General features: G+C 39.8%; 1 protein-coding gene across 5 annotated transcripts in view; it reads right to left on the bottom strand.

Moving 5' to 3' along the window:
• ADGRB3 (adhesion G protein-coupled receptor B3) overlaps positions 1–15,110 on the bottom strand; it is a 437,944-nt gene that overhangs the window by 276,235 nt on the left and 146,599 nt on the right. For 4 of the 5 annotated variants that reach the window (XM_083607031.1, XM_083607028.1, XM_083607027.1 and 1 more), the window contains exons 3-4: positions 8,847–8,957; positions 695–856 (exon numbers count right to left, since the gene is read on the bottom strand). In XM_083607031.1, coding sequence (XP_083463157.1) covers positions 695–856; positions 8,847–8,957 — 273 coding nt within the window. The remainder of the gene's footprint in view (positions 1–694; positions 857–8,846; positions 8,958–15,110) is intronic. The other variant, XM_083607029.1, reaches the window with a different exon arrangement.

The raw sequence follows: 15,110 nt of genomic DNA, 5'->3' as shown, positions 1-15,110 counted from the left end.
AGCCTGCGCTGTATTCTACTAAAGTTCCACTGTGCTCCACTATAGTTCCAGAAATGGCTTTTCTGTTGTGTGAAAGCTCAAATACTATATGGAAACTAACAGTTAGGTAAACTTTCTCAAAATGGAACAAACTGCATTGTGAATGCAGCCTAAATTGCCTGAAACCAAATCCACAAATGGGGGTTAACAGGCAACATCTTCCCCTCATCCCACTGAATTTTCTGTTGTCATAGCATCTGGCAAAAGGCTTCACACAACTTGCTTGCCTCCAGAATTCGGAGGTGGAAAAGACCATTTTGACTTGGCTCAATTCAAAGCAGAGGCGAGGCAAGAACCTTTCGTTGCCCAGCTGTCTTTTTCATGTTCAATTACCTCAGCTTCGGATTAACGTTGTGGTCATGTAAACCGATAAGGTAATGCAAAATATTACAGAGCTATTAACCCCAAGAGTGATAGCAGAGGCTTTTGCTTTAAAAAGCTGGAACTCGAAAATATGCTCTCAAAGCTGGTTGGCAGTTCCAAAAGCATGAATACACCACAAAGTTTTAAGAGATGACTAATAATCGCAGTCATTTGTCCTAAATTAAAGTTCCAGTGAGTTGGTCACAATCTTTAAAGAGTTAGCGTTTCAAGTGCTTAGCATTAAAACAGTTCAATAACATCCACAATTTCATTGATTGGCTGCTAACACTACCTGGACAGAGGGCAGTGTTATTGCAAACCCTTGATTCTCTTAAAGGGCCGCTGCAGTGTGTCCCGTAAGGTGATACACAAGTTCTGGTTCGCACCTGCGACCCTTGACCACAAGTAACTGAACATGTACTCCACTGGGCCCACTCTTCCACACCAGATTCACCTGTATCCAAGACAATAAACAAACATGAATACAGCAATGAGTATTAATATAGATTTGTAGTAAAATAATAATAATAATAATGGCATGCAAGCATCATTTAGAAAATAATAAGAATGATACTTTATATTTAAAATAAAAGATTCACTAAAATAAAGCACCTATGGAAAAATATGCAGCAGAGTCGAAAATAAACACTTGAAAAAGAAAAGAGTCATGTAATATGTGGCATTAAAAACAAAGAAACTGGGATCTGGTTTTACTGGCATTCACCATTTTAGTCCGCTGCCTTTCATTGTTCTAGAAATTGCACTGCTCTCTGGACCCTACACCAACAGAGAAATCTATTTTAGATGACAGAAGAACAAATGAATGCACATGAATTATAATTATCACATCAAAATGAAAGTGGAGGGATGACAGCAAAAAAACCCAACCACCCTCCATTTTTTAAATAAAAAAACTTGAAGGTTGTAATGTGCTTTTCTTTTTTAATCTATCATTTCTTTTTCTACTGGAAAAAGCTCCAAAAGTTTAAAGTATGAAACTTCTTCACCCTAGTTTGTGCTTTCTGAATAAAGAATGGCTTCTTCTTCTTACAGTTACACAAAGCACTAGATAAACACTGGGAAGAACAAGTTCGATTTTTCTTATTGCCTCTGTTACAAAAATACTGATTTCCCACATTCCAAATTAATTAAGGGGGAACAAATTAAAACTTAATCCGGACAAAACAGAGGTGCTCTTGGTCAGTTGGAAAGCAGCACAGGGAATAGGGATTCAGGCTGTGCTGGATGGGCTAACACAGATACAGGCTGACAGTTTAGGTGTGCTCCTGGACTCAACCCTGAGCATGGATGCTCAGGTTTCTGCATTTGTACAGTTGAAGTTAGTGCATCAGCTGCACCTAGTCCTTGAGATGTCTGATTTGGCTGCAACAGCACACATCTTAGTTACATCCCATTTGGATTACTGCACTCTATGTGGTGCTGCTTTTGAAATGTGCTCCGAAACTTAAAATGGCTCAAAGAGCTGCAGCCAGATTGCTGACCATTTGGTTACAGGGAACATAAGACTCATTTGCTTTAATAGATTTTATGTATGTATATAGTTTTCCTTTGGTGTTTTTTTTAAATGGTTGCTGGGTTTTTCCTATGTATTTAGTAGTTCTCATTTTTATATGTAAGCCGCCTTGAGTCCTGTCAGGGAAAAAGGTAGGATATAAATAAATAAGCAAATAATAATAATAGTAATAACAACAATATTATTCTCTCTTCCTCTGTGAAATGGAAGACCTTGAGCATATTTACTTAACCCACCCTATATACATAAAGTATATGAAAGGGATATTTGTCTTGCAGCCCTAATAATACTGACTAAAGTTTGCATCCAGAGGAAATCAGTCATGTTTAGTTAGCTAGTTGCCTAACACAAAACATTCTGTAGGTGACTTACAATCAAGTTTAAAGCATTAAGATTTTATTTAAGCCATCAACTGAAATCAATGGAGCACTTAAAAAATAATAATTAGAATAGGTCATGACAAATTATCCATTACAGACTTCTCCCATTTATTTCAATGGGACTAAAGCATGGCCAACTTCCTCTGGATTCAGTACTCTGGGACCTGTTTAAAACATGGTAAAGATCTTGCTGCAGTAACAGTCTTGTACACTCCTAAGTAAGGCTTTTAAATCTTATTTAATTTCCTACATGCCTGACATTTGCTTTTGCTTTTGTCAAGGTTGCTTAAAGGAAAGGCCAAAATGGAACCCATAGTCAAAGCTGTGCTCAATTTGTTCCTCATTATGTAAATTAAATCTATACACTGAATGCAAATGATCATTTATCCCACAATGACCTACTGACAGTGTACTAGCGTTAAAATTTAAATATTCAGTAATAATAGTGTTTTCTTATTCTTAATAGTACTTCCTTATTATTGAAATTTTCATTATTATTGAAATTGACAATAGTATCTCTTAGAGTGGTGAATGGCACTATTTAGTGGGAATAAATTCCAATGAAAATCCTCATTATGATGTATTTTACATGGTTGTTTTTGTATATATTTTTTCAAAATTATATATGGATGTTTTATGATGGCCTATATATGTAATGCCTAATAAAGGTTTGGCGAAGTAAGTAAGTAAGAAATTTTCATTTTCAGTGTTGTGTGGGTCTCTGTGATTTGATAATCAAAAGACAGAACACATGTATTATGACTGGGTATTGCATTGTTTGATTATCGGCAGTGACAAGCACTGCTGAGCAGGTTGTCTGAAATGCAGAGGAGGACAAATGTTCAAGGCAAGCTTCACCTAACCTCAATTTCTTCCTCATAAGTAGGGATGGGAGAACCTGTCAATTTTGGTTTCTCCCAGTTCTACATTGAAGTTCAGCTTCTGCATCAGTTTAAAAAAGCATAATGAAAATTCATCAGCAAACTTCTCCTAATGAACACATATGTATGGAATTTTGTCTAACATACATGTTTTTGCAAAGCATTTTACACCAATATAATGTGCATTTATGTTATTTTCACTATTTTTATGCACAGTTTGGGTATATGTTATACATACGCATTAGTTGGCTGGAGAACTGCATTGCAAAATTCAGACAAGTGTGAATTTTGAAGAATGGCTGCATTTTGGTTGCTCATTGTTTTGGAAATTGTGAAGTGCGCCTATAAATGCAAACTGAATCAAATCTCTTTCTCTTTCCCTATCACAAGTATCAAATGCCTTGGACCTTTGTCCTCCTTTGCATCTGATTACCCTACGGACAAATCTAAATGTATTAATTTATCTCAAATTTCTATATGCACATTTAAGCTGCAAACAAATGAATATTTATGTAACTAATTCCAACACAGGCAGTGACCATTTTACGTGTCTCTGGCTGATATCCGATCAAACACACACTCGTCACTGCTGACCTGGAAGTGGCCTGAAAATGGGGGCAGAATGGGGTGGGCATATGCATGCTCCACCGATGTGCATGGGGTTCAATTTTTTCTATAGACTGAACCACTGCCTATGCTTCATGTCGACTGAAATGAATGGGAGATGATGTTGTTTTAAATACCTTTTCCTTGCTTTGCTCCATTCCCTCAACTCTACACAATCTTGCCAGACAAGTGCCTCGTCTTGCTACAATGGTTCCTTGAGAGTCTGGGAACAACATGCAAATGAAACTCCAACACGAATAAGGATTTTGAATTCTCTTTGCTTCCTTTGAAAGAGGATGGGAAAATCTGCTTGCAGGCATGTAGGTGTGGGCCAGAGACCTCTGAATTGACATTTAATGCCTTGTACTAAATTAGGATACAAGGGATGTTTTACGTAGCAGTATGGTTTTACTTTCTCATGGGCTCGGTCCTTAAAGCATTGTTACTTTCCCTCAAAGCACTAAGGGTGATTTAGGCCATAAATAAATATTAAAAATTAATTTTAAAAGGGTTGCAAAAGCATGAGTTATTGACTGGAGCAGCTCATGAATCCATTCAACACTTACCTGCATTATAATTCTGCAATCCATTATGCCTAAAGAGAGGACAATCTGGAGGAATGCACAACTTGTGGTTGGAAAGGAACAGACAGTCATGCTGCAGTCTTGTGCTGTTAGGACCAATGACCACGATGCCCTGCTTGCAATAAGCTGTGTGCTTGCTGTGATATATGATAACCGTCTCCTTCCTTCACCATGCACTCAGCTGCCTAGTTTAGTCATGATTCGGCAATGTATTTCCCACCCACCTCCATCCTGCTGATCATACTTTGAAAGAGAAATAAGATGCATGGAGATGCAAGACGATGACAGCTTTACAATAAGCCAAAATTAATCCACATCTCTGCAGGAGCAGAGATCATGTCATCTTGTCTTTAGATATGCTTATACAGATTTGTTTCACTGCTTATATACAGATCTCCTCATCCTACAAAGGTTTCCCTGCACCTTTCAATGGAAGGGGGCAAATGATGCATGTACAAAACTAGCTCTCCATGTTCTAGTGAAGTGAAGGGGACAGTCTGCAAGGGCAAAAGTTCTGTGTGAGCATCAGAGTGATAAATGAGCACATGAATGCAGCATAATTTCACCCCGAAATGTTTGGACATGTTGTATTGCCTGCTATCAGACACACACAATCTGCCACTCCCCAACACACACACATTCCACCCCCCCAATTTTTAGTAATTTTTTTTGTTTGTTTGTTTTTTGCAGGGGGCAAGGACGAGTTCAAGGAGAGAACAAATCCATTATTCTGAACAATTTCGACCATTTTGCAGAAATAATTGTATGGCATGACACGCAACCAGGATTTTATTTCTAGACTCTTTTTTTATTAATTTGTCTTTACATAAAAAGAAAATAAACCAGGAATAATCTTGAGTCACAGAAACAAATGAATTCCACATCCAAAAGTCATTTTTTATCAGGCTTATTAATTTCTGAATGCGTACAGGTAAATCTATGATGCATGTTAGAAGATCCTAATGATTCTACTGAAGGAGATACAACATTAATTTAACCAAGAGAAAAGAAAAGCCGCACAGTGAACCACATACGCAATGATCAGTACCAAAAAGGAAAAGGAAAAGAAAACCAGGATGAAAAAAAAGTAAGAGATGGATATTAGTAACTATGTTGAAAAAAGCGCACAGTATTTTGTAAAATAAATTGTTCTGCAGTATGCAAGCTACAGAATGGCCCAGTTTACATATAACACTTAACCAAACTATGGCTTGGTAAGAACGAGCAAAATTGTGAGTACCCAGAGCAAAAATTGTGGCCACTTCACTCCTCCCCTGGTCCTGTTGCTGCTGCACTACCAATAGGTAAGCCATGGTTTGGCTTAGCGTTACATGAAGCCTCATGGGTTTTGATGTCCCCAAGACATCAAAAGTGGTAAACCAAGAGGAAACCTTGGTTACATCTCATTGTTTGGGAGAGGAGCTGCACAAACCATTAGTTTGGAGTTATATGCAGCACTGATCCAAAACATAGTTTAGTGCCAGGTAGCACTGCAACATGAGGATCAAGGAAGATGTGAAGTGCCTGTGATTTTTGCTCTGGATATCCACACACTTGTTTGTTCTCAGCAAGCCATAGTTTGGCTTAGCATGGCATGCAAACTGGACCACTGTTTCCTCGGTATTATGCAAGCGTTTTCAAGCGAGGATTTGCCTCATAATCATCATCTCTTCATATTTTTACAATGGATAGAGGGTACTGTTTTCTAAGGACCAAAGTAAGTGCACTGAAGTATATGCTAAAGCAAAACTGCATATATATCTATATATATAAGAGGAGCTACAGCAGACTATGGCACAGTTCTATGGTAATTCTTTGGGACTAAGAAGCAGACTAAAAGCGCATGGGTCAGAAGAAGCTGATATAATAAACCTGCTGGAATTGTCAATAAAGTCCAGTGCTGCTGGAAGAGATATGTGACTAAATATCTTTTGGAATTCTATGTATAATTTACAGCTGTACATGGGCCACTGATTAAACCAAAGTTAAATCCTCTTATGCCCCTTGATTTCCTCTGAAGATTTTAAAGCGCACCCTTAGCTTAAAACCAGTGGGACTTAACAGAGCTTAACTTTGACTGAATCATACTTATATTTTCTAGGCATTATAACTGGGTTTCAAGGTATGATCCAGAGAGCCCCCTTATGTATGCCTCTTTTGAGAGTGATTTATATCAGATGTTTGTGGTGCTGTATCAGGTTACAGTCTCTTGTTCCCATGTTCAGTTAACATCCATACACACACACACACACACACACACACCGTAAAACATGGGAGCTGTTTCAAGGTGATATGATACCTCATCGCATGGGCACGTGTGAATAGTACAAAACCACTTATGTGGGGCTGATCACATGGGTCTTTCCCATGGAATCAGTACACTGTGAGAGAACATGTCAATTCCATGGGGAAATATGCAAATGGTCAGCCCAGCCCATGTGGCCACATTATTCACAGTCATGCCCCCGCAGTGTAGGATTCTACCATATTGAAGCAGCTCCCCTTAAAGGTGAAGTTTTCCAGATAGTGATGTTCATGATAAGAGTCTTTTGCTTAATTTTGCTAGAGTGTTTTGAGTGTTCCTACTAGTATAGTGTATAGTGGCGTGCTATACCTATACTTTGAAAAATCAGGATGCACCATAATGGAATCATAGCTAATTTACTAATGTGGGTCTATAAGCACTATGGTTGGGGGGAAATGTGGGTGAGGGGATTGGTGGGTTCATGCTTAATATCTTGTACAGAACAAGACATTTCAGTAAACACAGTGTGCCATTTAGCACAATCAATGGATGGTAAGTTCAGAAACTGTGCTATTTGGGTGATAACTATAAGGTATCACTTGATAACTTGAACTTGTGCAACTTCTATAATCAGTCACCCCACAAGGGACCACTGATTACATCAATTACCCAGCAATGGATATCAAGGGTGGGAGGAGATATGATTATCATATGACCTACCACACAATAGCTAGAGTTTAGAAGCTTATAAGGCGTCACCTACTCCTTAGATACAATGAAGGCCTCCATATTAAGATGTTAGATTTTGCTAAATCTTACAAAACACTGTCGTAACAGGTACAATCTATTCCTTGATTGCATTCTGAATACAATTTACTCCATCACACATACACTTATTTCATGGAATTACATGGAATAAGTGGTTGGGCGTTTGTAGCCTAATGATAAAGAAGCATGTGTACTAATAGCTGTAATTTACCCCTGAATAATCCCACTACAGTGTGGAGTAAGTGGTTTAAGGATTGTGATCCTAGTTGATAAATAATTATGGAGAGAAAGCTTCATTCAAAAGAAAAATGGCACCGAGCTTGCTGAAACAACACTGGTCTTTTCTTTTTCAGTGTAACTTCTATGAGTAAATAATTTCATTTAGCGACCAATGTGCAGAACTTTTTATTTGCATTGATGTATTTGGCCAGGTTCATTTGCTAGTTTTCAAGTGCTTTAACTGGTTTAGCAAACTTTCTGGCATCTGATCAAGATATAGCCATGTGCAACTATGTATGCACAGCCTAAGACAATAACTGGGGATACCCCTTCTGAGATACAATGCAGTAGTACACTTTGTGGTACCAATGAGAGCTGCACTCAGTGCCTAACACTCACTCATCTGGGAATAAGGTAGTGGAACTTTTTGTTCCACACATTCATATTTACTTCTGAGTAAGCATATACAGGTTTGTACGGTAAGTGCAGGTTTTTATTTTCAAGTCAACAAAATTGGATAATCAGGGCCTTATTAAAGGAGCATTACAAAGAACATCTTATAAGTAGAACACTGAGGTTCTTTTATTTTCCTTTAGTATGTTACTTCTGGTTTTCTGATTTCCCATTGAGTAACTGTCCAGTCACTTTGAGGAGGAATCAAGGGAATGGGCCAATTCTGCTCCCACCCAGGAGAAGTGCAAACAAGTCTCATGGCTCCATATATCAGTATCTCTTTATTATTATTGTGCATGCTAATTGGCACCTTGTGTGGGGAGAGGAAACGCACTCCCAGGGGCACAGATATGGCCCCGAGATTACTCTGTGAGTATCTAGGCATCTTATTTTTGAAACAGGCTTATGTGTACTTAATATAGGCTACACTTAATTTCCTTCTAAGAAGCTGTGTTGTTGTTTTGTGTGCTTTTCCTTAAATGTTTACATTCAATTATCATTATTATATTAAAAGAGATATTGCTTTATATTTAAAGAAGGACAAATTTAACAGTATTCACATTTGACACTGTTTGTTTTTAAACAATCTGTCTACTTTTCGGCTACTTTATTTATGGACTTTAACTGGTGGCAAAAATAAAAATAAGAAGAAATGGCTTAAAAAAAGTATCAGCTTAGAAAACTGACAAATATGCAGCAAAAGATTATGGAGACATGCAGTGGCTTTTCTAAAATTAAACACAGTAAGTAGAAAAAATGTAACTAATGTATTACCAGTTTGTGCCATAAATTTAGCAGCATCAGCTTGTTCCTGAGGGACCCTTTTCTCATGAACAGATCGAGGTCGCTGACTTTTAATTGTATGATCTCCCATCATTCCAAATTCTAAAGACAGAATAAAGGTTTATGAAAGCTTGTGTGCAGACATTTCTCAAAAATTTACATACTATCTCATGCAATATGTTTGTCAAAAAATAACAAAAATAATAAAAAAAAACCACCTGGAGAGGGCACTGGTAAAACTTCAGACCATGGCAATTAACATCAACTTAGTTTGCTAGGCTAGATAAAAAATTATAATTAGGCTTAATTCTGTGTCTGGAGAGAGTTTTGAACCAGAAGCTTGTTTAAATAAGAAATAGAAACATATCAGTATTTTGACACATACTAAAAATCAGTTGCAGGACAAAAATCAGTTATTTAAACTGGAGACATTTTACTCAGAATATTTTAAATCAGTGCAAACCACACCAGAGAACTACCACCACTGAGTTAAGTGTTGTTGTTCTATGACAGAAGCTAGTGTTTCCTGTGGAGATCAATGCCTTCCCTGCTCATCATTCAGCCTGATGGACTGGTAAGCATATCTTCATGAGAACAGAGACAATGTCACATAATGAAGTGGCCCATAAAGTGCTCAGTGATAAGCTGGATGCAATGGCAGCTGTGTCTGTTACTTTCATTGCTTCAGAAAACTCTCATAGTTATTAACAAAGCATGTGGAAGGCCCAAGGCTTTCCCCCCCTGCTGTTGATTCTAAAACAGAACTCTCTTTGATTTTAATAGGGGAAAATCTATGTTAAAAACTCCCATGTGGGAATCGTGAGATGCTGCTTGAAATAAAACCCAGCTCTGCTGATAATTTTCTTCACTGCCTTTGGCAAATCACTTAACCTCTAACAGCTTGAGCCTAAGATTTGCTATGCCTGTACATAAATGCTTATGACTGGGTGCCCGGACACCTACAGCCCTGCATCATCACAGTGTGTTTATATCAGTAACAGAGGCAGGTAAGCCATCACAATAAGCACCAGGACGCCAAATTCAAGATGTACAGATGAGTTCCCTACAGCACACACAAGTAGGCCTCAATCACACTCATGGTGGGAAGTGCCTCAGGAGTGCGCAGGGCCACTGTGTTGGTTGAGATCACTGTAGCAGACATCATTAGTCCTTAATAATGTGAAATCCCACATTGCAACAGCCCCTTTCCCCAAGCTCCTTCCCAGTGCCATTTTTCTAGAAAAAGAGGTGCCAGAACTCACTGTTCTCTTGGAACAGCAATGAGGCCCACCTGAGAGATGCCAGGACTGAGTTCCGGCAAGTTCCAGCTGAAAGAAAGCCCTGCTCCTTTCTATGAGCCGTTTTGTATATATGACAACCTCCATGCAAATGCATCGGAAGAGAGTGAGAGCTGAGTGGTCAACTATTGGGCTCACAGTCAGGTTCCATTTGTCTGTGTATTGATGGATGAAATCTGGAGTCTCAATGTGAAAGTCATATGCAAGGCAAAGATAGTTTGAATAAAGGCTGCAGTGGTCAAATTGTGGTGGTTGTGCGTATAACTCACACCTTGCTGTGCCAGTGCTCACAAATGTCACCCTTCTGTGAGTGGGGGGCTTGCTATAAACCCAGTGACAGGCCCCACACTCCTAAGACATTTTGAGTTTTCTCTCCTAATACTTGAAAGGTTTTCATTTTAAATAGTAATAATTATCCACGCTAAGAATAGCTGCACATTTTGCATCCTACAGCAAATATTTATTTTAAAAACCTAATTAATAAAATAAATTTGTGAATTTTATGATACATTTTACATGAATTCTAAAAATATTTGCCTACGCAATTCAGTGTTTAATATTCAACCCATTCCTCCCCCCAATGCTAAATTTAATCTTAATTTTACTCGATGGTTTGCATTTCCTGGTGCAGAAACAATATTTTTTTAAATTACGATAATTACTACTAGTAGTAGCATTACTACAATTATTAGAAAGTTCACTGGGAGTTACAGTTAAAAGTTGGAATTAAGCAGATACTGTAACTACGGGGTTAAATATATATATACATTCCAATTAATAAAAAAGTGTGACACTTCTACCCATTTGAGGCCCATCAGCTTGTGCGGGATCCAGGCTACTGAGGGGCCCCTGAGAATGATGGTCTCAGTGGTTCCCTGCTCTGTGGGTGGCATCCATCTTTCTCCTTATCACTACCCCTGTTGTCACTGCTTCCTTTCTTGCCTATCCCTCTGTGCCTGATCCCCTTCACTTTGGATGGAAGACAATGTTATTTCTGCTCATTTTCCTCACCTTTAAAAGTTCTTGTTTAGATATTCTGAACAAACGCCAAAGATAGTAGATCTTCCAACAGCACAGTCCATACAGGTCCTCCTGAGTTAAATGGAACTTACTCTCTCATATGTGTTCATAGGATTGCAAATTCAATATATTAGGTGATTATCTAGCTTGATTGCACTGGACAGTATGAATAATAGAACTAATAGGAGGTTCAGATATTCAGGGGTGGACACTGGCAACGTGGCGTCCTGTGCAAGGCCAAAATTTGATGCCCCTACCCAGCCCTCATACTGCCTTCTCAAATCAGGGTAAGTGAGGCACTAGGCTTTGGGGAGGAGGTGTGGGAACTCTGGCAGGGTCCTAGAGCCCTCCCATCTCCTTCCCAAAGCTGGGCAAGCACTAATAAGGCTTTGAAAAGGAGAGAGGAGGACTCAGGGACCCTGTCAGAGCCCTTACACCTCCTTCCCCGAAGCAAGAGCTTACTAGGCAGGAAGATGCCCCCACAGCTTTGTGCTCTGTGCATGGAAATTGGTTGTGTTGCCCCAAAACCACCTCTGAGGACTTTGTCACACAGGGGCCAGAGAGCAAGGCAGAACTCAACCCAATATGGCTTCTAAATGGTAACAAATGTCTTCATGTCATGGGATAGCAGCTGAGTAGGATTACAGTTTGGTACCCAGCAATGCAGTGCTACCAATGATATGGAAAAATGTGTGCACACCTGAGGGGAGATTATTTACCCAAACAATATATATAGCAACAAGAAATGCCCTGCGCTTACAGAATTTCATAATAGACCACACACATTGACTTAATCCATATTTGATCTCCAGTGACTTTATAGGTAAGGCAGTGGGCATACAATCACAGTCTAAAGATGCACTGAGGTGTAATGCCTATATTGTAATATGCATGTGTTGGAGAGAAGGCATGCAACCATAGGGCTCCTCCTGGATTTTAATGCACCATTAAAAAAAATAATGTAAACAGTAACAGTGAATGCCAGGCTGCTGAATCTCCAGTCTGTAGGTAAGAATTCACTGGGCTGTTTGGGGCTGATTGAAGATGCAGCCCAAAGCATCTGGAGGGCACTAGGTTGATGAAAACTGCTTAAGGAACACAGCTTTGTAGTGCTATGCTGTAGTGCTGAAAATAAAAGTTCAAAGGTTCCCCTATTGGTACAACATCATGATGAAACTAAATGGGCTGGCCCACTAATTTGCTCTATGGTATACCCTTCCAGAGCTTCTTGACATTACATGTACTACTAGTTACATATGACTGGAGCTGGATCATGGCCAACAGGTTTAGCACTGAGGTGCCGTATACAAAATATATCAAATTTCCCCAAAAGCACATTGAAAATGGCACAAGGGTTGAGGGAGAAGAATGGGGATTCCCCATGGATGTATTTATGTACTTCTCTGGACTGTGGATAAGTTTCAGGGCTCCGCATCACTCCTGGTTTCAGCCAAAACACTGTTGTGCTGTGATACACCTAATTGCTGTGATTGCCAGGGGTGGAGTGGGGAGATAAAAATCTGTATAAAAATTACTGGTGCCTCCTTGATATGGGTGCCCATACCAGCACATATGAAAATTTCCCAAGCCAAAATGCAAAATTGCCTGTCTGGAGAGATCTGCAAATAATCAGTATGAAGAGCTGTATTAGACGATTAATGCTGAAACCAGAAAAGGTGCTTTGCTTCTATAGATAAGCTTCATTTTAAGACCCGGAAAGCTTGACACTTTTTAATGCATTATTCCTTTTTTCCATATTTCCTAGCACAGTTCTGTCACACCAAGTGAAACAGCACTGAGCGTTCAGCATCATTTGCTGCTACTTCACGTTGTTTTTCTAAATTTCCTCTCAATAGGTGTTTTAGTCACCCCGACAACTGGCTGGTATATATATATATATATATATATATATATATATATATATATATATATATCATCACTAGATGGCAGGATGGGCCTTAATTTTAAGCTGCAGATCGCTGCAGTAAAAATGAGAATCTGCTTTTTCTTTCTGTTTTTCCTCCTTCCGTATTCTGCTCCAGCAAATAAATAAATAAATAATAGAAAAAATCAGTAGGATATTCTCCTGAGTACAGCTTGAGTGAAAACCCCCAAAACCCAAATTATTAATATGAAGGGTGAAGAAAACAGGGCAATTCTGATAGTCGCTTTGATTCACCTTGTGCTTTGCTAAACTAACTGAACTGAAAGGATAAACATGTCCAAGCAGGTCACTGTTCACTCCTGCTTCTGAATACATTCCAATTAAAAAGGAACTCTCAGGTTATGTATTCCCACATGTAATTCTCCCTGGGGAATTCCTCAGTATGATAGCAAAATACTAAAAAAAGAGGAAAAACATATTCCAACCACCCTTCAACAGCTGTTGAAGAGTATCTGTTGGGTTATCCCGACGGCCAGGAATAATGCTACAGAGAGGCGGGGGTGTGTGTTATATTTTCTGTGGGTGGAATCAATGTTGCACTAAAGCAAAGGGGTCCCTCAGGCAAACATTTCAGCTTACCAGATGGAACAAAACCCCTATATTCCCCCTGTGTGCTATACCTGGAGTTCTCCCCAATTGTCAATTTTGGCTGCAAGAGTGTATATGCAGGGGGAGGACTGGGGTGGTGGTGGTGGTCATTATTCAGGATTTCTACTCATTAGTTCAATCCCACCCTGTGAGTGTGAAATGATAGCCAAAATGTCCTCCCAGTTCAAATCTCAGTGCAGTGAGATTTGAATAGACAGCCTTAGACATGCCCTTGGCCTGGTACACACAAACTGCTAAGCCATAGTTAGCATTCTAAGACTCCATACCAGGGGCCAGCAAACTTTTTCAGCAGGGGGCCAGTCCATTGTCCCTCAGACCTTGTGGGGGCCAGACTATATTTTTTTCGGGGGAAAATGAATAAATTCCTATGCCCCACAAATAACCCAGAGATGCATTTTAAATAAAAGGACACATTCTACTAATGTAAAAACATGCCAGATTTAGAAGGCGATTGGGCCAGATCCGTCCCCCAGACCTTAGTTTGCCTACCCATGCTCCATACCCTCCAACATGCTGCCAATTAAAATTGGGGTGCTCATTATGCATGACGATTTTGCTTAGTCTCAACCTGAAGGGATGAGGAAAGACAGAGCCTCCCTCCACCCAAGGTAACAAGAACTTAAGCACTCTGCATTGTGTTGTTGTTATTAAGTCAGGTTGGAGTGTGTTGAGGGGAAGGGGAAGGGAGGCAGAAAACATTCCTCCATGCAGGCTAGAGGTAGAGGATCCAAGAGCAACATCTGACAGAAGGTATGTGTGGGAAAGGAGGGGGGGCCCCATTTATTACTTCCCTACACCAAACCTATGAGAGCAAGAGAACGGGGGAATGATGACAGAACAGCCCCCCCCCATTGAAAACAAAACCACAACAGGAGGTGTTGGTCAGTAAGGACTCAATCTGACTGTTTTTCTGGAGCAGCACTAGGATTCCTGCCACCACTCTCCTCTCCCTTCTTGACACCTCAGCTGCTTTCCACCTAAGCCACTGCCATCCCCTTACACAGAAAGGTGAGGGGAGCAACGCAGCGGCATGCAACAAGGGTGGAGAGATGGAAACACATTCAGTGAGGGTACAGAGATAGCTTGGGCTGCAAAGCAATCCCCAGGATTCAGAAGCACCCACCCACCCACAATCCAGCATTTCCCAAGCTTCTATTGTTCCCACCCAGACCTGCGTGACCAAAAGCTGAGCCACCGATGCCTCCACTCACAAAGAAGAACCACGTAGAAACCAAACTCTCACACTTAAACTGGAGGTGGTAGAGGGAAAGAAAACAACATGCAGCCCTTCCTGCAATTCTCGCTCAGCACCAAACACAGCCCCTTCCACCACTTGGGTCTGATGATCATGACAACAGATGCAGCCAAGAAAGCACTGTCAAG

This window comes from Podarcis filfolensis (genome assembly GCF_964270895.1).
Source record: "Podarcis filfolensis genome assembly, chromosome: 3".
Taxonomy (NCBI): Eukaryota; Metazoa; Chordata; class Lepidosauria; order Squamata; family Lacertidae; genus Podarcis; species Podarcis filfolensis.
Note: the sequence above shows the minus strand (reverse complement) of the source record. Positions and strands in the feature narration are given on the sequence as shown.